Here is a 25,728-nt window from a genome sequence, read left to right on the forward strand (position 1 = left end):
TAAAGGTATTGAATATTTATTATTATATGTAACAAATTTACAAAAAGAAGTTGTAAAAATATCAAAAGATTCCATAGTAAAAAAAATATATTTTATATCAAATGAAGAAAGAAAAGGAAATAATATTTATCATGATGAAAAACTTAATATACTTAATTTTTGTATTAGAGAAATGAAAAACTTAATTGATATTCCTAATAATGGTGCATATTATTTATATTCATATGTTTCATGTTTACCAAAGAAAATTATAAAAGGTTCAGGATTTATTAATCATTTTTGAATTGCTCATTTTTACCTGAATTGCATTGGCCTGGTTATAATTATTTAGGACCGGGAACAAAGTTAGAAAAAAATAAAAACCTATAAACAAATTAGACGAAGCTGCAAGAGATCATGATTATTTTTATAAAGATCTTATAAATACTAAAACAAGACATGAAGCCGATAAAATTTTAGAACAAAAAGCAATGGAAAGATTTAATGCTCCTGATAAGGATATCAACGAAAAAATTCCAGCTCTTTTAACTGCATATACAATGAAAACAAAAATACATTTAGGAATGAACTTAGTATTTGAATAATTTGTTTAATATTTTGTATAATAAAATGTATTTTAAATTAACTGAAAACCATAAAAAAAAGTTGGCTGAAGCTCATAAAAAAAATTCTAATGCAACAATTCATATAGCTAGTGATAAAATATATAAAGGAGAAAATAAATATTATTTAGATCAAAATCAAATAGATAAATTAAAAAATGCCAAGAAAAAAAGTTCTGGAGTAAGGATGGAGATTACACCGAAGCAAATTAAAGGTGGATTTTTACCATTAATTTTACCTTTTCTAGAAACTGCAGCAGTAGCTACTCCAGCTTTAATTGCATTGTATGATAGTTATAAAGATAGTAAACATAAGAAAAAAATGGAAGAAGAAACAATTAGACATAATAAAGAAATGGAAAAAAATAAAGGTTCAGGATTGAAGAAAAAAAAAAATCGAAGAAATGAATAGTTTTGATATAAAACAATTTAGAAAAAATATTAAAGTTTTTAAAGGAGTTTACACACTTTTTTGGATCAAAGAAAAAAATATAAATATTGAACCTTTAAGTAACTTTGATATAATCAATTTGGAAATAATATAAACAATTTTAGAGGGTGTTTCATGCGAAATGAATTAACTATGAAACCATGGGTAAATGAATGTGGAATTCTTAATTTAAATGATTCTACTCAAAATGGTTCTCATTGGGTTGCATGAAAAAAAATGAAAAACAAAAAAATATATTTTGATTCTTTTGGATTGCCTTCTCCTCCTAAGGAACTCGTAAGTTATTTAGGCAAACATAATCTATGGTATACCGATAGAAAATTTCAAGATTATAATGATCCTCCTATATGTGGTAATTTGTGTTTAGAATTTATTGAAAATTATAAAAAATTTATTTAAATATATCTAATATATTAAAATATTTTTAATAGAAATATTTCTATTAAAAATAATGATTATTTAGTTATTCCAAAAACTTTGGAATTAATTTTATCTTGAATAGTAAATCTTTACAATTCTTAAGCATATCCTCAAATTCCTCGATTTCAAGTTGATATTTTTTATATTGTATTTCATATGATTTGATGTGATCTCTTAATGGATTAAAATAATAAAAATAATTTGTCTTACATTTATTATGTATAAATCGTTTTTGTTTCTCGATCTCACGTTGATATATTTTACATTGTATTTCATGTTCTTTGATTTGATTTTCCAACAGTTTAAAAAATTCACAATCGTTATAATTTTCCATTTCTTATTTAAAATAATAGAAATATATTTATTTTTTTTTCAAACATCGATAATAATAATAGATCATTCATAGTCTAAAATCATTTCCAAAGATTTTTTTGACTAAAATCTTCAATTTGCATTTGCGATATATTTGTGTTTAAAATTTATTTTAATATAATATACTAAGATATTTTTAAAAGAAATATTTCTATTAAAAAATGACGATTATTTAGTTATATTCTAATCATTTTGTGTTCGCTGTGTGTACCTCCCATACCAAGGCAGCATATTTTAATATTTCCTAAATCTTGAACAACACAAATACTTATCATGAAGATATTTGAAAAAAAAAGTACCTGTTGTAATTATTAAATCATTAGCAATCTTACAAATTTCTAACCATGTTGGTGATTCTAGTATTTTAGAAGCATAAGGCTTTCCATTTCCAGAAATATTGTGTCCATGATCGACAATTACAATATTCCTTTAATAGGAATTGTATTTAGATTATATTTCATGATTTTAATTTTTTTTATTATTAGTTATATAGTATTCATATTTACAAAACTTAACAAATATTTTATTATTTAATATTGATTTTTTCTATTTCATTTTGCATTTCATTTTCTTGTAATTTATTAAAATCTTTGATAGTTGTATCCATTGTTTTATTATACATTTCAATTCCTTTAACTAAGGAATTCAATTTCTTTTTAATACATTTTTTGCATTTCAATTTTAATTATTATCATAAGTTTTGTAAAAAAAATAAAAATATTTTAGGGGGAAATATTGTATTTCAATTTTTAATTATTAATATTATAAGTTTTGCGAAAAATATTTTTGGGGAAATATTGCATTTCAATTTTTAATTATTAATATCATAAGTTTTGCGAAAAATATTTTAATAATTATTGCATTTCAATTGTCTGATCTTTTTGCACATTGTTTTCTTTGTGTTCTTTTACTGATGGATTTAAGGAGTGTGACAGGAATGGTACATCTATACTATTCATTATCATACTTTTCTTGATGTAGTGGGTGAGGGGTTGAACCCCAACCAACTCATCAATGTCGTACATGGTGCATTGGGTACTTACTATAACTGGGCACCATGTATCCATATATATATATATATATATCGTTTTATACAGATACGATATGAAATGTATAATTATAACCGTCTTTACTTTTCGGGCAACATTCGGTGGCTTAGGTAAACTCATAAAATATTTATCTATATTATTATTATTATTATGTTATACTACAGATGGGTCTCGGTTTGGTATCGGCTGTGCGGGTAGATGGGTAGAGATGAATGAAGAGAAGCGGATAGAACAATATTTTCGCTGCTGCTCGTAGATCATTAATGTGATTCTCGTCTGCACCGGCTCGCTCGCCACTATTGCCGCCTGTCACCCCACCCACTAACAAACCAATTCCTCCCCCCTCTTCCATTATCTCACGACTACCTCAACGATCCCGCAGATGGTTTTCACGAGTCGTGACATCATTTCCGGTTATAATATATGATATTACGTCACCGGGTCAATATCTGTCGATTAGAGTGTATGATGAAGCTTATAATATACGTTTAGAACGCGAGGTGACAATGCTGGATATAGTGTTTTGTTATTGCGGTTGCGTGTGTGGTAAGTCCGTTAAGTATTATCGTTATTATTATTATTATATTAGTCTGCATTATGCACTGGCGATGCGATGACGACTGCGCGTATAACTATCGCGGAAGGCGTATTTTTAATTTGAAATAATAAAATGATAATAACAATAATATGTCACATCTTTGTGACCTAATATAGGTACAATAGTGGGTATAATACAGTACGCATCATATTATCATTATCATCATTAATATGGTACGTACCTATTACAATTTTCAGTAGTTGTACACTGTTGCTGGGCGATTGTAATTATTTTCTCGCTAAACCTAATTATTCGAAAACTGATATGATCACGATAATTTAATAATTACTAACCTCTGCAGCTACTGCAGGTGCCTGTAATATAATATTGTATACACTAAATATCAAACAATATATTAATATAATATAACACCAACACGTATTTGCATACCGCAATAAGCATAAGCGTACCATGTCATAATTTATTTAGACGAAGGTCAGGAAGACTAAACTACGAGTAAAAGCCCCTAACCGTATACATTGGCCGCATTCGATAAAATTACACACTGATCCTATTGCATCATTGCAGTATTACTGATCATTTTTCATTTTTACACTATATTAGTAAACACAACCCGAAATCTCGACCGCAGAAAAAAGACGTAGGTAATGTTTGATAATTTTGCAGTCTGTTTATAATTTATTAAAAATGGAAATTGTCAATAGCACTCGTGGATACGCAAATTATCATTTCGTAAAATAATAATAATGGAATAGGTACCTAGCTATCAACAACATTGCGTAAATGTCGTGATTGAAGTCGGCATTGACGTCCATTCAGTGTATTATAAATGAGAGATATTATATAAATATTAAATCCAGTGACTTTTTTCGGATGGTTGTGGCGGAGAGGACCGAGGCGTCACTTTTGTAGGAGTGGAACGCTTTAACACGATGTCATATTTGGATTCACAATATCATAATATCACTTTCAATATTATAATAATATAATAACACATATTGTTAATTTATTGATAAATAACACATTAATAGAACAATTAATCTGGTTCTTTGCGATTCAAGATTGTTTTTTTACGATTATAAATAATAATCTATAACCTAAGCATTAATTAATTAAATTTTTTATGATGATCGCTATCGCATAATTCTGATATATATTACGCAACATTTGTATTGCAATAAATATTGAAGCCTTTAGTACGGAGACGGTTAGTAATTTCTATTTGAGTATATGAGATAGAAATAATGAATCAATAGAGTCTAGAAAAAAAATCTTTGACAAATTTTATATTTTTATAACAGTCATATAAATACAAAAAGTTTGTAAAACATGTTGATGGATCAATATTTTGCCTATCACGGTCCCGATTCGGACTTCGGTTCACCGGTTAGGTTGCCAGCCGTAGTTGGTTTAGTTTAATGATCGGATAATTTATTATTAGTATTTACCTACACCCTCGCATCACTAGTGCAATTGGAGCTAATATTGGCGTTCATTCATCCTATTTTAAAATATGAGATAGATAATTCAACTATCTAGTACGTATATTAAAATATTATGATCATTGACGTTTTTTGAATGAATGCGGTGAACAAGGCCAATACGTCATTTTTGTTGGAGTGGAATATTTGTTGCATGACGTCACATTTTTATTCACAATATCAATATAAGTATAATAGCAACGTCAGGTTATTTCGTATTATCATAATTCCTTTAAAATATTAATATCATAGATGTAGTTCTGGGATGGAAACCGTTATTTAAATTGTAGGTTACCACTTAAGTGGGGAAAAAATTTAATACCGATTACCGATTTCAAACCGGATCTGTTCTTATCAACGGTAACTTACTACTGGTACAATTTTCATAGATTACAGATTGAGCAATAAACGCTACAAAAAAAAAAAAATTGAGGTACCTAGCTGTGATTGGATTTTGGGGTTTAAAAAAAAATGTTTTGCACTATGTGCTATGATTTAAGAATTGTTTTAAGAAGTTCTTAATTATCAAACTCCAAACTCATTAGGTGCAATTCACTATAACCTCCTCACTCACCCAACTCATCGTCGATTAAAACGAGGTCGTCCTCACGACCTCCTACACTAAGCCACCTCTCAACATCCAAATCTTCACCCTACACATGTGTTTCTTCCAGATCACTCTTCGACTTCAGTTACTTAAAGTAATAGGTACTATTGTAAATATATAAATATCAGAATATTATTATAATCTTAAAATTACCAATTGTTAATTATCCTTAGTACTTCAAAAATATTTTATTATTTTAATTATCATGTTATAATGTTAAAACTATTATGTAAGCTGTAAAATATCCATAGATTTAGATACGCTTAGGCTAGGAATGTCTTATGTTTAAAATTAAAAAAAAAAAAAAAATTATCAAACTATTGTAATAACTACAAATTTATCATTATTTATGTTGTTAACATAAATTATAGTCCGAAGGGGGGAGGGGAGTCAGACGACGCACTTGACTCCTAGAATTTTAAAATTTTTTTTAAAAGCGTTATCTGTTACGCAACAATTTGGTAAACAAAAATTGCTTTTAAAATGTTAACATTAAATGTATACCGGAATTTATTTTTCCCCTCCCTAGAAAAATGTTTGGGGACGCCCATGTATAGTCCATAAGTATCGGTAATCGGTACTTGATATATTTATAAATATCAGTACCTAATCAGTTCTTATCGGTTAAAATATATTAATATGTTAACTGAAAAATCGTCAAGGTAACCGGGAATACCAATAGGTTTAAAATAACGATACCTATACGATTGTAAAATCCGGTTAACTTACCGGTTTGACTGAAAAAAATTGGTAACCGTTGTCAAGCTCTGATTTTTGGTATAACATAACGCGCATTGTCAATATATTGATAATACATACAAAGCTTGACTAATTTCATTGTGAACCAAAATTATTATTTAAATATTAGAAATATTAAAATCTATAATTTACATTAGTTTATTTATAATTAATATTTTTAAGATGATCCCTATTGCATATTATTGAAATACATATATTCAATTTTTATTGTGAAAAATTAATACGCTTAATAACTATAGGCGCAAAAAGTAAAACGAAATAACCACTGTTGGACGATAAAATTATGAATATTAGGTATGTCTCTGGATATTAGGGATTTGGGATAGAGCGGATAATATTGTTTTAATTGTATTTGATTTTTTTTTTTATGCCATCGATTATAACGAAAAAAAATTGTATAACTCGACAAAACATTTATCGCTAACATCACTATGGTTATTTAGATGGGAAAGGGGTTGCATATTGGTTAGGATGTGTTGGCGATCTTCCCGCGTGTCTATACTTGCTTGTGATACTATATGTATATATACACTTTAATGGCTTTTTATGGCTCGCTAGGGTCTGCGCAGCATTTGACCACGTTATTCGCTCGTATATCCAAACATAAAACAACTTTAATAATATATTACGTAATCTAATTTATACATAGGCAATATAGGCGTCTACTAAATAAGTCAAAGGTTCTTATTTGAATTTGTAGGTAAAAACGTTAGATGTTTGATGTTTGTCAGGGCTCCTCTTTGTAAAAAAGAAAAAAAAACACTAAACAAAGAACTGTTTCCTGCACCCGGTTTAAATTTAAGTCATAAACAGTATTATATAACACATCTACCTACCCATGTTGTTTTATTTAAAAGTTCAGACATCTACTGCAGTTTACTACTCGAGGCAATCAAAAACTTTATCCGCATCACTTTCACACACTGTATTTATTTTTCCAGATATGTTTTTTTTTTTTTTAGTTAATTGGAAAAATAATACATTATTATTATTACTATTACTTTTTTTTGTTTTTGATTATTTCCATTATTTATATCTCATATAAAAATATAAATCTATTCTCTGAGATAGAACTAATAAAATATGTCTGTTTGTGATAGAACAAAATATTTAACTTATCAATTATTATACGTTATTATTGCCTAATTATTATTTTGACATTCAATGGATTGTTTATAATAATTACTTAATTTATTAACCTAATTCACTTCCCCTAAATATTTCTATTATGATTATTCTCCGCCTCACGAGTCACGACAAACATTTTGAAATTATCGAAATTGCATTTGATTTGAGATTAAAAAAATATTACAATAACAGAATAATGCTCATTTAATCCGTTACAGCTGTTACTTTATTTAGCACAATGTACACAGAGTGAAGTTGAAGAAGGAAATAGCATTTTAGAGGCTTTCAATTAGAATATTGTAAATAAATATTTTGTTTATATTTTTGGATTTTAATAAGTAAAATTACTAAACATGGTGCATATTTTATTTTATTTTTTAAACGACTTGTTATTTTTAACAAATAACAGTGCAACACATCACAAGTTATTATTATATTTTAACCATTAAATAGTTAATGTTATGGCAGTAGGTAACTGTTTATAAAACTCTATAGTAACTGCCATGGTAGTATTATATCTTGTGTATACATGTATGGCCACGACAGTACTATCGACGTGTAAACGGGCATTTTCCTGCTCAGTACTAACATCTTAACCAAGCTTTTTTTAATAATAGTATTGTAAAAATAATGTATTATTAATATTTTACTAATTTATTTTAGCTGACTATTTAAAGTATAATGAAGAGTGAAGACCGTTCCGTTCACAAAATTTCACATAACCTGAAGCAGCAATCACGAAGATAATTTAAATAAGATTAATTGTCTTAAACTAATAATTTTATAATGTAATTTAAAAATATATTATAATCTTAACAAGCCTAATTTTTAATTTGGTAAATTTGTTTTTATATTTATAACATTATTATACAACTAATGTTCTTGGTTGATAATAATAAATTAATTTTAAAAAAAATGTATATTATTTTACTTATATATTATATGAAACTAGTGTATAAATCCCTCATCAAACCCACTTGGACCTATTGGTTCCATTATCCTTGGCTTCCAACTTTGGGGGAATGCTAAAAAATCAAATCTAAATCATATACAGGCCTTTCAAAATATTGCATTAAGGAAATTAACTCCCCTCATATGTATCAAATCATACCCTTTCCAAGCGGACCTAACAATTAAAACTGTAAAAGAAGAAGCAATAACTTATTATAAAAGCTTCCACAATCGCCTTGCATAGCATTTAAATCCCCTAATTAAAAGTATCTCAATAAAAGTTATTCCGGATAATTCTCCAAGGCACTTAAAACGTAACTGGTGCAGAGATATGTTATATGTTAACCAAAGAATAACAAAAAAATAAAAAATAAATATATATATATATATATATATTTATTTTTTATATATATATATAGATAAATTAATTTAAAAAACAATAATTTAAAAGTGTTATCAATGGGTGGTTACTTTTATCAAGTATTGATTCATGTTTTCAGATTATATTTTAACTAAAACTCTTATTGTACCTTTGAGATACAGATTGTGTATAATATAAGTAATATAATTGTATACAAATAATATATTTGTATTGCTTTGAAGCAAAACTACTAAGTTTAGCTAAATGTACGTTTGTATTACGCAGAGTGAAGTGCGTGTGTGAGGGTCGGGGATTTTAGGAGCATTATTCAATTAAATGATTTTATATACTTTTTTTTTTTAGTTTTGGGATAATCATTGTATCACTGAACATTTATACGTACTATTTTTTATTACGGTTTTCTATTTCTAACGAATAACAGTTTATGTATGGCATTGCAAGATAACATTATTATAATATTCGAATTATTACAAACATCAGCATTCGAATGTTACATAGCTTTGTTCTCTTCTCGACGATGTATATAGATGAAACACATTTGACGAGTGAAACCTACCTAGGTAGGTATTATATATAGGTAGGTATCCTATTTACTCCGTTTGAAATAGTAATAAGTTATATAAAACACGCAGAATACAATTTAAAATTATACACCGATGAACGACAACCAAAATGGCCTAATAATTTCTACGATATTATTATGTTAGCTATATATTTTGCAGTCCACACAATCAAATAATTTTAACATTTGAGAATATTATCGTTACATGTATAATGATTATGTGCAAAAAGCATAGTACGTGCGCACATAATATTATTATTATACATCGCGTTTGTACCGCCCCGGGTATAGTCACTGGTGGTACCATTTGTTTATAAACAGCTTATATACACGCCACTACCGCCGTAGGTAGGTACAACTTCACTATTTCAAGTGGTTATTAATTCCGTATTCAATTTGTTCGATTCGCATTCACCCGTTTCGCCTTGGCGTTCTCCCTGTCCAATTAACTTTGCAACGCAAAACTTAATGATAACAATAATAATTATAATGTTATAATGGCATACTAATGTACGAGGGCTGTGAGCGGAAAAAATGTATTCCAAGAACACGATATAGTTGAAATTTAAAAACAATTTAAGGAATCATAAAGTTTCGAGTGACTTGTTATTCACGCATCTCTGTGCTCGCATACAGTTGTTATTATTATGTTATGATATTATCGTTCCGTTATTCCAATACAAGTCGAGTCATTATTGCCATTCGTGAATATTTTTCACCATCCATACAACGTTTTAAGAAAAAGGCAGCAGGTTATGCTCTATAATGGTCCAACAATTGCGGACGTCATTAAAATATTTTACTATCTATGTATAATCTGTAATCGATAAGCAGCGAAGAATTTTATTTTTTAGGTCACTAAGAATTTTAAAATTAATAAATCGAAGAAAATCATCGGTACCTCGAACAACTGCAGCTGTAGACTTAAAGTCTAGATATAATATTATTGTTCTAAACTCAAAGATCTATGCAGAACATTTGAACTCACTACTTCCTTTTGTCTTTTCGTTGGTTTTTTTGGCCGATAAAAGGCCTTATAGAAAATGTCTTATAATATATTATATTATGAGAGAGTAAATTCAATATTTGTTTTCTCTCTGAAGCCTATAAAACGGTACAATGTAAAAACGTTTTACGATTTTTGAGTAATTTTAGAGTAAAATCACCTGTTACAAAATATATAGAGGGTTGGATATTTTTACAAGTTCGACATATCGGATTTATGTTTCATTATGTTTCGGTTTCTGTAAATTGCTTTTATAAAAATAAAAATATAAGTATAAATAATGTTTTGAGACATATAATTTAAATAAATGCATATGTCGTAATATCAAAAATATTATTTTCTATAGTTTTTTTTTATGTTTTTATTTGTGATTTTAATCTAAAATTATTCAAAAAAAATATGATTTTATTTGAATGCATTTGGTCTAGGTTTCCATGGACTAGAGAGAAAAAACAAACACCGCAATGACATCCTCTTAAATTTATCTGATTCCTCGATATCGACAATTTGAGTTTTAATCCGAATAACTATAATACATCACTGTCGTTCAATGTTTTTTTTTAAAATCAAATTTAAATAATATAATTCTGACAAACCTGAATTTGTTAACCCAGGGGTCTCCAACCTTTTTTTACGGTGGGCCAAATTTGATATACGCTTTGGCATCGCGGGCCAACATTTTTAGAAATGTGTTGTCTAAAAAAAAAATGTGTGATTGACGAGTTTATCTATTATTAGTTAGTATTAGTGTATTATATATATAACTATTATAAGTTGTTATGAATAATACCTACCAAAAGAAAATATTATAAATTCATTTTATTTCATTAATCAATTCAATAAAAAATAAATTAAAAACAATGAAAAATAATATATTATTTTCAAAACATTAATTAGCTTGGCGGGCCGTAGGTTGGAGACCCCTGTGTTAACCCATGACCAAGACAAAGTGTTCTGAGACCCAAGAATAACGTGAATATTTTTATTTTTACTAATTACACGTATTTTATATAAGGTTTTATTTTTTGACAAGGTATATTTTTACGTAATACGTGCGTATAACATCAGAACGGCCTTAAACGCGATTGCCAAATACATTTTTTGTTTTTAAAATTATTATTAATTTGGTTGTAACACAAATAGTAGACATCATTTGTATCATTTAAATACATTCAAAGATAAACCAACAAATCAGTATAGGAATTTACAAGGTAAAATATAATGTATAATAAATATGTTACATACGTAACTAAATCTCAATTTATTAATTAAAAATGTTATTTTATAGTAATAAAAATGAGACTTGATGAAAAAATGATTGAACTACAATCGTTATTTTAACTGAAGTGATTAATTTGCTTCATAATTTTTTGTAATGAAATAGAATGTGACAAACGAAATGTTTGAAGTTATCAACAGTCAATTTTTAAGCTGCCTAGACATAGTCTGAATAAATAAAATATCAATACAAAACAATCACGAATTACAGTGAATTTTTTTATTTTATTTTATTTTTTATGTTTTTAATACAAATATCACGTGTATAAGCCATTATATTTTTTAAAAATAACGAGTGGTGCTAAAAGATTAAATAATATCGTGCACCTATTTTTAGTTTCAACACTAGTCATTTTCCTACTTTTCTCCTGATTAGAAAATGTGGATTTCAACGGATACCCATTATTATTATTGGATTTTCGATAAATCACTGTGTAGGTTTTTCTCTCAAGAACATACCCTTAATTGTATTCGATGAATTCGTCTTGACTAGCACCTACGCGTTCCACGTACTTATTCTGAGTTCTAGAAAATATAAAATATAAATAGTTTTAAGTATATCATTTTTGTCAAGTTCGCAATTAAAAGATAATGATTTATTATATAAGTTAAGAATGTTATAAACTATAGTTTTTTATTATATTATGTATCTTAGTTAACAGGAAAGCTAGTATAGAAGAATCTGTTGGTAAATTCAATTAGTAGAGAAAGCAGTTTTGAGTTAGCTCAAAGGTTTTAATAAATAATTACACTGGCTTGGGTAAGATGAACTACCAAATTTTAATGTCACTTACGATCGCAATTAAAAATTGAGTAGTTCCTAAATTAAGTTAGCATAGAATATTTGAAAAGTTTGAAAAAACTTCGAGCGAGTCAATATTACTATTAGGTAGGTATAGGATTTACGGAATATTTTGTTTTTTAATCCCACCGTAGGGTAGGTCCATATTATAACTTTGTCGATGTATGGAATTCATAAATAGTTTGATCGACAAATTATGACAAATGGTTGAAACAAAATTTCTCGAGATAATATTTTGAATTACCGATAAAAATAAAAATACTCGTACGAAAAAAACATTAAACATCATCAAAATTACCTAAAAGTTATTTTTTTAAATGTTCTAATATTCGAGAAAACTACTAAAAGTTCAAAATATAAGTATTATTATTTTATTGCCTGCTTTTGATGAAATTGACTTGTGAACATTTAATATTACTCTGCGAATTGTGTATGACTGACTTATGAGTTGTGATTTAATAGTCAGTTAATCGTTATTTAACACAGATAATATACTGTCCATATTATACACAGTATGGATATACACCGTAGCGTAAATGGTGTACCTATTACCTATGCAACCCTAGAAAAATAAAAGTAAGAACCCATCTTATGTAGTATTTCCAAAACCCCATAAAATATTATACATTTGATCGATTAACGAGATTTCTTAAGGAGGAAGGGAAGTTAAAGTTTTCCAATGTTTTTGCGTACATTTCTATACGAACTTCCTAATGTAATATAAAATATAACGCGCACGTGTAAGCCGGAAAAAGGGGTTCGAAGTTCGTATAACAACTGCGGACCGCAGCCTATACACGCGCGACCCCTTCACATATATCTTAGAATAAATTATTAGCGGTGGGTTTTAAATTTCAAAAATATTTTCATCTTTCATTGCAATAATATCATACTATACGTATAGTGAGTATATTTATAATATAGTATATTATAATGATTATATTTTAAGACCGTATGGCACACACGAAGACACAAAATTAGATCGTATAAAGACATAACACACGTCGAGTGAATTTATGAATATAATAATAAATTATTATTATATTATAATTCGGTTCAACACGACGGTTGACAATCGAAACGCAATATTAAATTGGAATAACAATTTTAATAATTCTTACAACAATTTCGAAACAAAAATTTTAATTTACGTACTGCAAGTGCACATAATATGATAATAATATGACATAATATTTATGTTATGTATAATATATGAATTGTCTATCTGTCAATTTTGAACGTGTGTTTTGTAACTTCTGAACAACTTGATCGTTTTAAATAAAATTTATATTAATACGTTTTTAGAAACTCGGGAATGTGTACACATTAATTTTTCAACCCCATTATAATATGTTTTTATTGGGGGGTTCACGCATGAATTAAATTAAACATTATTCAAATAGAATATTTTTTGTTTATTCAAACAAATGATGGTTGTCATTAGCTACAGGTAATGAAATTATGATATAATTGATTAAGTGATCATATTATGATTGGATACAATTTCCTGTATTGTATTGTATTTCGTCGATTAGGCTTATAAAACTATTCTATATTAAATATCAAGTCGAGTAACAGTTGTCATAATATATTAGAAATATATGTTTAGTTGGGTTTTATATTATATGATTAAATGAAGGTTTAAGACCGATTTTGACAAATAACAATTGAGAATGTTATTTAAATGTTTATGTAATATCAAGTTATTTTAGGGTGGCTCACCCACTATAATGGTCAGGGCCGGATTGGTCCATCAAGATACCGGGAAAGTTCCGGGTGGGCCGTTTCCTTGAGGACTGCTATGGACGCAAGCAGTGTTTTTAATTTTGTTATATATTCAAAATGTTCATACATTTTTTTTCATATTTTTCAATATTTATTATTTATTAGTTTATCACGACTTATCATAATTATTTTAATTTCTGACTTATTATCACTTCTTATCTCATATAGTCATATGATAATGCAATTGTGAGGGCCTGCGTACGTCTATTTCATAGAGTTATCAGTTATCACGTTACGGCCTGTTTTATCACAGAACTTGTTCTGTGGTTTCATATTCAATAATCATTAAACATACTACGATAGTATCATACTGTGATTTTACTTTTATAATAAAATAGTGATATTTTTCTTTTGAATTTTCGTTATGGTACGTAAATTATTAGTTTACATCTCAAGTAGTCAAGTTAAGCAATAATGTATAAGAAAAAAACTAAAGGAGGAGCTGAAAAAAGTAGGGGAAAAAAGATTAAAACCACAATATGAAGCAAGATCGGTATAAATCTAGTTTAGCGCCCACCCGAATTTTTCACTTTTTTTTTACGAAACCTATGTAAATCAACGTTTTAAAAACGATGGTGCAATAATAATTTAGCGGAAATCCATAGTTTTTGAGATATAACATTTTCAAATTTGAGTTTTTCGGCAATTTACTTAAATAAGTAATTTAAACACGCCTCTGATCGTTGCCGTGTGGCGCAGTGGTCTGAAAATACTGTATGACGCGTACTATCATGGGTTCGGACCTCGGCCAATGGACACAAATTTTTGTCTTTTTTTTTCAATTATTTTTAATTTGGCCCGCGTTGCGCAATCCATATCACTAATTTTTAGATCGATAATAAGACTTATCAGTTATACGCGTGTGGTCGACTGTCGTCGATATAATACATAATTATAACTGTTACTAATAATACTGTTAATACTTCTGCACAATCAAAAAAATAACGATTTTCGGTATTTTACACATTCGTTAAACGCTCTATTATACTTAATACAAGGAATATAATACTTTAAAATTAAGTAAAATTTAAATTTAAAAAAAGTAATAAATATTAATATATTTTTCATAAGTTTATAATTTATATTTTATATTTAAGTTTTACAAATATCCAAAATCTATTTCTAATTCTATATCTTCTTCAGATTCTGATGACTTGGTCAAAACTTCATCACTAACATCACTGACCCGGCCCGGTGACTATTAGTGCAATAAAAATGCATTTTTTTTTAACCTTGTGACCTACTTGGGGTGGTGTTGCATAGCAAATCGAGGGATATTTTCGTTTTTAATTGTCCGAGCGAGCGCAGCGAGCGAGTGACCCGGCCCGGTGACTTAGTGCAATAAAAATGCATTTTTTTTTAACCTTGTGACCTACTTGGGGTGGTGTTGCATAGCAAATCGAGGGATATTTTCGTTTTTAATTGTCCGAGCGAGCGCAGCGAGCGAGTGACCCGGCCCGGTGACTTAGTGCAATAAAAATGCATTTTTTTTTAACCTTGTGACCTACTTGGGGTGGTGTTGCATAGCAAATCGAGGGATATTTTCGTTTTTAATTGTCCGAGCGAGCGCAGCGAGCGAGTGACCCGGCCCGGTGACTTAGTGCAATAAAAATGCATTTTTTTTTAACCTTGTGACCTACTTGGGGTGGTGTTGCATACCAAATCGAGGAATATTTTCGTTTTTAATTGTCCGAGCGAGCGCAGCGAGCGAGTGACCCGGCCCGGTGACTATTAGTGCAATAAAAATGCATTTTTTTTTAACCTTGTGACCTACTTGGGGTGGTGTTGCATAGCAAATCGAGGGATATTTTCGTTTTTAATTGTCCGAGCGAGCGCAGCGAGCGAGTGACCCGGCCCGGTGACTTAGTGCAATAAAAATGCATTTTTTTTTAACCTTGTGACCTACTTGGGGTGGTGTTGCATAGCAAATCGAGGGATATTTTCGTTTTTAATTGTCCGAGCGAGCGCAGCGAGCGAGTGACCCGGCCCGGTGACTTAGTGCAATAAAAATTCATTTTTTTTTAACCTTGTGACCTACTTGGGGTGGTGTTGCATAGCAAATCGAGGGATATTTTCGTTTTTGATTGTCCGATTGAATATAGGTGACTCGGTGCTATAAAAATTCAATAATAATACATTAATTCGATGTTCGTTATCGGACGCGCTAATGTTCGTACGCGGATTGTATATGATTTAAGATAAAGATACATTAAGTTTTTGACCGTAAATAAAATGTAATACGACTTATCTTTGGTTCATAACTGTTTCTAAAGCAGTATTCGCAACACGTGAGTTACATACTTTTGAAGTTTTTATTTTATCATGTCGTGGTCCGTTGTTAAATTGTTTAAATTATTTGAGTATAATGAAGACGGCCCGTTGTCAATGCCAGTTATTGAACAACTTCAATTATGGGGTCTTATTGCCAAAAATAATAGCCTCAAATGTAAAAATGGCCATTTTGCAAAATTGTGCCAGCACGGGGACTACGCTGATGGGTTTGTTTGGCGGTGCAGACAGTGGTCTACAGTTAATAAAAAAAAAGTGAGGTGTGACTTTAAACAGTCAATAAGGAAAGGTACGTTCTTCGAGAAATCGCATTTGTCGATTTATCGAATCGTAATGTTCGCATACTTGTGGACGGAGAATGTGTCTCTTTCCTTTATTAAAAACCAAATTAACATAGCGCAACAATCAGCTGTCGATTGGGCATCTTTCCACCGGGAAGTAGTCTTTGATGGAATGATATTGAGGCACGAAAAAATTGGTAATTTTTTATTTTATGTTATATAAAGCGACAGTATTTTTTTTATTATTGATTATATTTATTACGAAGGCGGTGTTGGAAAAGTTGTTGAAATCGATGAGTCGAAATTCGGTCGACGAAAATATTATAGAGGCCATCGAGTTGAGGGGCAATGGGTTTTTGGTGGAGTAGAGCGGATAACAGGCAAATGTTTTTTAGTACCCGTAGAACGTCGTGACAAAAACACATTGCTGGAATTGATTAAACAGTGGATTTTGCCCGGTACATTAATCATTAGTGATTGTTGGAAAGTATGTTGTCCTGTTTTATTCTTATTTTATTCATCAATATTAATCATGAATAATCAATTTTAGAGTTATGACTGTTTAAAAGACGAGGGTTATGAACATTTAACAGTTAACCATTCCATAGAATTTAAAAATCCTGATACCGGTGCGCACACGAATAATGTAGAGGGGATGTGGCGTCATGCTAAGGCATCTATTAGTCAGTACTCTCGGAAAAAACGTTTTTACGCAGGGTATCTGGCTAAACACATGTTTTTGAAATGTTGCCGAAATTCAAATTTGAACCCACTAGATGAGTTTTTTCGTTTATGTTCATTGTTGTACAACCCTACTACACCGGAAACAGTCAATAGTGATGTTAGTGATGAAGTTTTGACCGAGTCATCAGAATCTGAAGAAGATATGGAATCAGAAATAGATTTTGGATATTTGTAAAACTTAAATATAAAATATAAATTATAAACTTATGAAAAATATATTGAATGAAAATCGTTATTTTTTTGATTGTGCAGAAGTATTAACAGTATTATTAGTAACAGTTATAATTATGTATTATATCGACGACAGTCGACCACACGCGTATAACTGATAAGTCTTATTATCGATCTAAAAATTAGTGATATGGATTGCGCAACGCGGGCCAAATTAAAAATAATTGAAAAAAAAAGACAAAAATTTGTTTTCCATTGGCCGGGGTCCGAACCCATGATAGTACGCGTCATACAGTATTTTCAGACCACTGCGCCACACGGCAATGATCAGAGGCGTGTATAAATTACTTATTTAAGTGAATTGCCGAAAAACTCAAATTTGAAAAAGTTGTAACTCAAAAAATATTGATTTCCGCCAATTTTTTTTTGAACCATCGTTTTTAAAACGTTGATTTACCTAGGTTTCAAAAAAAAAAAGTGAAAAATTCGGGTGGGCGCTAAACTAGATTTGTTCCGCAAGATCTTGTCATAATATTCAAAATTTATTTACCAAAGCATCAAATGAAAAAGAAAAAGATGAAGCTGTCATTTGTGACACAGATAATGCATTATTGAAGGTATTAATTGTATTATATTTCTCTTAATTGGTAATATTGCGAAAGTGGTTAATTCACTTTTGATTTAATATGCTTTGGTCAGAAGCAAGAACATGTCAATGAAGCAGTGATTCATGATAATATATTATTAACTGATGACAATAAGCCTTCTAATTCTGAAATTGGTACCACATCATTTGCAAAGGTATGCACATTGTGTAACATAATTTGTGTTCAAAACCTCTAATATATCTGATAATAAATTATTTATAATTATTCATATTTTTGATGTTTAAAGAAATAATTTAGTGTTTAGCATGCCAATGTTTATTGTTTACTATTATCAGTGCTTGTATAATTGTATACCTATCAATGATTGTGTTCAATAACTATTGTAACTTCATTATATTTGTCAACTTACAATTCCATAAAGTAAAGTGAGTAATAAAATCGTATTTGTATATTTTTATAAATGATTGTTGTATTATCCTATTTTATCCATATGAGGATGGTTATGGTGTGAAATCTAATATTAAATAATCCAACCTTTCCTTGTGAGTATTTTATGTTTTTATATTATATAATATATTTCATGCTTTTATTTTAGATAGGAGTAACAAATTAACAAAAAAGTAATAGAAATAACATAGATAAAACTATTACTTTTTTTTCCAACATGTTAATGCACTGCGTATTATTAATTGCTTGTGTTTTTATAACTCAACATTTTATTTATTGAAATATAAATATTTATGTTAAAATTATAGGAAAAAATAAGCAAACAAGAATTGGATTTATCAATGTTTAAAAAACCTGGAGTCCTCGTTTTGGATAGCTTTTTTGAGTTCCACTCTCACTAACCAGACATACAAAATCCATTTGTTTCAAAAAAAGTTTTTTTTAAAGAAGATAAAACACAACGTTTCTGGCTGTTATATAATTGGGAAGCATTTTTTTGTACTGTATGTTTGGCTTTTAGTAATGAAAATAATACTTTTATGTCGGGAATATCAACATGGACGCATGTTCATCAACGCATAAATTAATGGTATTAAAATCATAACCGCATATTCGTTTACTTCTACTCGCATGTCGCAATAATAGTACCTAAGGTAAAAAAAAGTTACTTTTTAGTTATTAGTATTATTACCACCTACCTCAAGTGGGTTACCAATCTTCAGTCTCATTTATCCTCAGGAATCACCAGGTAACACAGCTAAGTATATATATTATAAAATTTATTGGATATTACATTAATTTATTGTGACTTTATTTAAGTTTAGAAAAAAAGTTTTTACGCCATCTCAAATTGTGTACAATTACCGATGAATAATCGAGATTTTACTGTACTTTTAAAGTCTATATTCGATGATAATTTTTGATATATTATTTGCTTTTGAATTGAGAGTATAAAGAAAAAAAAGTTTTTTTTATTGAACTTAATCATTGGCAACTATCGTCATAAGCATATTTTAAGGAACTATGGTTGGTTTAGGAACTCGTGAGTGTATGTGGGGTGATAATTCGTCACTAAAAACTAGGATGGTCACCCATCCGGAATCTAGTGACGTCGGACGATGTACGCCACGCCACTTCAGTCAATATTTTTTTTTTTTAGTTAAGTATATTAATTATTATGTATCTAAGTAATTAATTATTATTATTCAAATTATGTATTAATATAATTGATAAAAAAAAAAAACTTATTACAATAATATACTATGATATAGTATCGTAGGTATCAATGAATACTGCATAAAAGTATATCAACAATGTCTACTGTTTCACGTGCACAAACTTTGCATTCAAATCTAGAGCATCTAATTTAAATAATTTTAATACTTCCTTTTTATTAGGATAGTATTGAACTTCAATGCTGCACCATAATTTATCTACGGTTTAAGAATTCTGTTTGAATGCAATGAAAAATTGAAGATCTGCCATGTACGCACACATTCTATTTTATTAACCATTGGAAAGAAAATATTAAATAATTATCAATCTAAATAATACGGTAAAACAATAATATTGTAGGTCTATTATCGTATTATATTAAATCGAAATAGTTTTTTTACGTAGTGCTTTTATCAACGACATATTATAATGGCTTATGATAATGGATACAACAAAGCGCGTGTGGTTGTGTAACTCCGCGAAAATGTTAAATGATCGTAAACGACGGCAATACTCATATTATTATACATGCAAACGATATATGAAATATACTATTATTGTGCAGCAAGAAACTACATTATAATAAATTGTAGCTTGTGTTGTCGTACGAGCACGATAATAGTATTAAGCTTACTGTATTATGTAACGATAAATATTTATGAATACAAGGTGTAACAGAAAGTCCTAACAAATGAAAAATAAAAAATTGATACTAGTCAAAATTACATTGATGATAAATAATTTAAGATTTACTTATATCTGAAATGTCTTGAAAATAATGTTTAAAAGAAAGTTAGTACGTTTAAAATTAATTTAGGTACTTAAAAAAAAAAAAAAATCGCTTATATTAAAAAAATAAAAAAATAAACACAATGAAAAACAAACAGCTTTGATATTAAACACTGGAATTAATTAATATTTGTTTTTCTTGCAAATGTTCAAGAACTATTTAACATTTTTTTCATCAACTTTGTATGTTCAAATTTTGGAAAACTCAGATAATATTCAAACGAAAAACAACAATTTAAATAATTTTGTTGTAATTCAAAAATTCTATTCGCGGGGGATGAATTGAATCTTCGACGTATATTGTTAAATTATATTATAATATTATACACTATTACATTTTAAAATTATTTAGATTTACATTGCATATTATTATTTATAATAGAAACCCATTTACGAACAAAAAAAAAAATGTTGGAAAAAATGCTGAAAATTAAATATAATTAGGACTAATTATTATTATTTTGGTATCGCTTGAAAGTCTGTTAAGTAAGGAAAATCAATTTATTTTTATTTTTATTTATCTAAAATAGGTTATATTAAATAATTTCAAAATATTGAAAAATTCTTTGTTTTTTCAATAATATTTGACTTTATTTATTTATTTATAAACTCTAACAGAAATTTTATATCTACATTTTAAATTTTAATTTACAAGTATTAGGTAATTATAACATACATTAAAACGGAACATAATATAAAAAATACAAATCGTTTTTCATACACAGCGACGCGTCGTTAATATTAAGATATCATTGAATTGAAATTCAACACATCCATTACAGCAGAGACCTCACTCCACATTTTTAATTAATAATACAAGTTTTATTCAAACTATTTTGATCTTTGAAATTTTATTTTCACATAACTACTTAACGCGTACTTAAAATTTAAATGTTATTAAAATAATCAAAACGCATTTTTATGGGCTGATATAAATCTTAAGACTTAGTGATAATCATGATTTATGATGATTTGACAATCATGGCAATAAATTAACAATTGTTATTAATTTGTAAATATTTCGCAGTACGAGTAACAATCAGTTTTTAGTATTAGACTAAAAGCACATAATATATTTTAAATTTTCTGTAAGCCCATTATTAAGGATAGTTATCTCAATATAGTATTTAAAATTGTATAGCACAGCCATTTTTTCATTCGAATTTCAAGCTATAGTTACGTCAACATTAAAAAAAAATCTTTTAAATTTCCTAGTAAAAATTTTGGTTTTTATTTGAAACGAATAAGTGTGTAAAGTGTAAATACTAGAGGACACTTAATAAATGGTATAAAAAAATCGATGAATCTAATAAATTACCTATGTAGTATTTGAATATATTTAAAAATCAGTAAGTACATACATGAATAAATGCATTATTAAAGGATAAACAACGAGTGAGCGTGCGCGTGTTGATTCACCCTGTATGGGGTTTCTATGATCGTTTTTTTTTTTTAAGTTTAAATTTCAAACTGCATATTATTATAGGGTATCAATAATGTATGATTATCGTGGTACACTGTATTTATCGCATTCGTTTGCCGTACGTCTACCGTTTTATTTTAATAATGTCGCGAAGGGTGTATATATTTATTGTAATAGTAATAGTAATAATAATAATAATAATATTAACGACGCGATCGTTGGAATATAAAAGATTGTAAGTGTGTGTGTGTGTGTGTGGACTATGTAAAATAATGTAAGGCGGCGGCGACGTTTATGTGCACGTTGAGGATATATATATATAAATATAAATATGTGCGTGTGTGCTTGTGTGTGTATTTAACGTATACATAGAGGTCCTCCCAAAACGAGGTCAGTGGACGGGATGGGTGAGAGGTGTATATGTAAAAGCGGTATGGGTATGAGGGGGGGGGGGGTGACGGCGCGCGTATAGACGACCATGAAGGGTTGGCGACGGTCGAAACGATCGGCAGTGGTCGGTAAGGGTGGGGGTGGACTTTACAGTTGGACAGAGAGAGGGTCGGAGTGGTCGTGGTGCCGAGATGTGCGGGGTGAAAGTACGGCTGAGAGGTCGTCGTTGTGTTTAAGGGCGCGCGCATATGACAGAGACGGACGTCGAGAGGCAGGGTGCAGGGTGATTGGTGAGAGAGGGAGGTTCGATATAGGTGGAGTAGTGGTGTTGCGGAAAGTAGAGAGCAGCGTAGCAAGTCTTTTGGCGCCAGTCTTTTACGGCGGCGGCGGCGGCTCGGCGGCGACGCCAATGAGCTCATAAAACCCGTCTAACTCGCTATCTCTCTCCCACTCTCTTACCCACCCACCACACTTTCCCACACACTCACTCAGTCTCTCTCCGTCCCTCGTTCACATATTATGCACTCGGTCTCACTCTCTCACTCTACTAGAGCGCTCGCTCTCTCGTAGTTACGTACAGTAAAATATTCGCGTGCAATTTAAAACCCCCGAACCCGACGGAGGACTAATAAACCCTCGGCCCGGTGACGACCCACCGCCGACGCCACCACTGTCATCGAGGCCCCGTCCAAAAATAATTTAATATATTATATTATTATTATCGTATATTACGCCACATGTATACATCGCGCGTATAGCGTTATAAAAATACCGATACACGAGTATCGAACGATATTGTTTTTGTTGTTGGTTGTCTATATCCTCCCCCTCCCCCCTCCCAACATCCCATCGCATAGCTGACAAATTTTAAACTGCACGAGCGCATCACACTACACGTGCGCGTCGGACTAGGACAGTGCCATGCGAGTGACTCATTTTCGCGCCGACCGGTCGTATCGGTTTCCCGTAATATTTCAAACGCAACTTATTTTTTTTGTTCATCCCCAAATGTCAAACCGTATTAAAAAGTTCACGTTTTATTGTTATACGTACGCGAAACACATTTCGCAGAGACACCGTCGCCATTGTTTGCACATGAATATATGATATTCTACACGTATAATAATACAAACGAAGATGTTTCACGAACACTACTCGCACGCGAACGTTTGCCATTATATATTTATTCATTGAATAAGTGATGGTAAAAAAAAAAAACTTCGTTTGTACATTTTAGTCGGATATTTACCTAGTTATATTGTGTGCACATCTACGCAGACCCTTCGGGTTCTATTATCCCTAGAGGGTTTTGACACTGTGATAGTGAAAAACATTATTATATTATACTGTATAGATCATGTTAGTATACTAATAATATTATGTTGCACGCGTATATGATATCATGAAATATTGAAATTGTTGACTAAACGACAAAAGCGCCCAAGGTACGAAATTTTAATACAAATTGTATTTGTTTTACCTACCATAGAACGCAAAAAAAAGGCATCGATGTTATCTAACCTGAACGACGGTATTAGCTAGGTTATTCATAATATTTAACTATATTTAACCACAAAGTTTAAGACGCAATCATCACGGATAGACCGGATAGTTGTTCAACACTTTCGTACTTATACAAATGGTAGATTTTATCTTACATGATGGCGTTATTGTATATCTGTTTTACATCAGTATAATGTTAATTTTAAAAATTCAAGGCATTGTATACGTGCACGAAAGGGTACTGTAATATATTTCAGTTGCCGACAAGGCCAAAGTGACGACATCAGAAACTAGCCAGAATAAGCAATACGATTAAAATAATATATTCGTCACACATTATTAAAATGTGAAAAATAACTACTGAAAAAGAAACTAATTACATTATTTTTGGAAAAATTCGTACCCGATTTGTGAATCTCGTTAAAAAAAAAAAAATATGTTGATGGTAAAAACTTTTATTTAAGTCAAAAAGCTTTTTTTTCCAATCTTTAAAATATCAATATTTTTGTGATTAAATTAATTCGAAAGGAAACAATTTTTTTCAAAATAAACTATTTGAAACTTTTCAGACATAAGTAAATCTAAAATGAATTATTATCTATAAAATGCCATAATTTTATTTTATACATTGAATTATAATCAATTTTTTATAAATTATTTATCAATATTTCTGATCTTTTTGTTGTATTTTATATTACCCATGCTCCCCTAGGGTCATAATATTATTACTCGCGAGAATGGATTTTATGTATAGGTACCTATGTAATAATATGTAAATAGCCTAGTACACCAATGTTTTTTAATTGACAAAATATATGTGATTACTTTAATCATTATAATTTTAATTTCGTCTTAACTCTTAAGCAATTGTTGTTTGTATTCATAATATTGTTGAAATTAATCTAATAACAATATACTATAATATTATAAATATTCGCACGATGTAGTTTTATTATCACAGCATAATATTATTTTGAAAACGAAAATAAATCTTAAGTAAAATAATATATTTAATGTTAATTTATGATAACTTATTTTCTTAACTTTCTACAGTTTCAGTCATAATAGTAATGAAAGGAATTGATATTTTAAATAGAAGAAGAACTTTTCAGTTGTCTACTCGTATACGTATATTCACCTTAACCTTTGAATGAGAAAAAATAAAAATATTTAATTGAGTTGTACGATGGATGGTTTTTGTCATTGGTGTACGGATTGTTCATCCTAGATGCTTATGGTTTCATCATCACAAAAATAATAATATTTTGATTTTGATACAACAAATAAAATATTATATACCTAGTGTACCTATACATTAATAAATGACATGAAAGAAAACTTAATTTTAGTATATTTATTATTAATTTAAACCTAGTCGCTTTCTTGCATAATTAATTATAAATCTTATTTTGATTACCTATATTATAAGTACCTATATTAATTAACAGTGTTGTTGTAACACCTATGTACTACCGTCTTACACGTAAAATAATATTGTATCACACCAGATCGAATTCATAAATACATTTATTAACAGAACGTTATTAATTTTGAAACTACTAATTATGCTACAAAATGTCACCTACTAAAATGTCTACCATGAGGTGGTTAATCTGATGACTCACAACGTTTGGTAATAAGCTTACAAGTGAGTGATAAAAAAAAAAAAAAAAC

General features: G+C 29.4%; 1 protein-coding gene and 1 long non-coding RNA gene across 3 annotated transcripts in view; both read left to right on the forward strand.

The window, feature by feature from the left end:
• The window catches only part of LOC149062586 (uncharacterized), a 63,795-nt gene extending 55,613 nt beyond the window's left edge, over positions 1-8,182 (forward strand). For both annotated transcript variants that reach the window (XR_016190146.1, XR_016190145.1), the window contains exon 3: positions 8,092-8,182. This is a non-coding gene — a long non-coding RNA (uncharacterized LOC149062586). The remainder of the gene's footprint in view (positions 1-8,091) is intronic.
• Positions 8,183-16,574: 8,392 nt separating this feature from the next.
• On the forward strand, positions 16,575-17,683 carry LOC149062589 (uncharacterized). Its single transcript, XM_089215364.1, has 3 exons — positions 16,575-16,961; positions 17,031-17,251; positions 17,315-17,683. Exons 1-3 carry the CDS (start codon positions 16,580-16,582, stop codon positions 17,681-17,683), a joined length of 972 nt encoding a protein of 323 aa, XP_089071490.1. The 5' UTR covers positions 16,575-16,579.
• The last annotated feature ends 8,045 nt before the right edge of the window (positions 17,684-25,728 follow it).

The sequence above is a fragment of the Diuraphis noxia genome, unplaced genomic scaffold (assembly GCF_037042655.1).
Source record: "Diuraphis noxia isolate RWA-SAM2 unplaced genomic scaffold, SU_Dnox_SAM2 contig0001, whole genome shotgun sequence".
NCBI lineage: Eukaryota > Metazoa > Arthropoda > Insecta > Hemiptera > Aphididae > Diuraphis > Diuraphis noxia.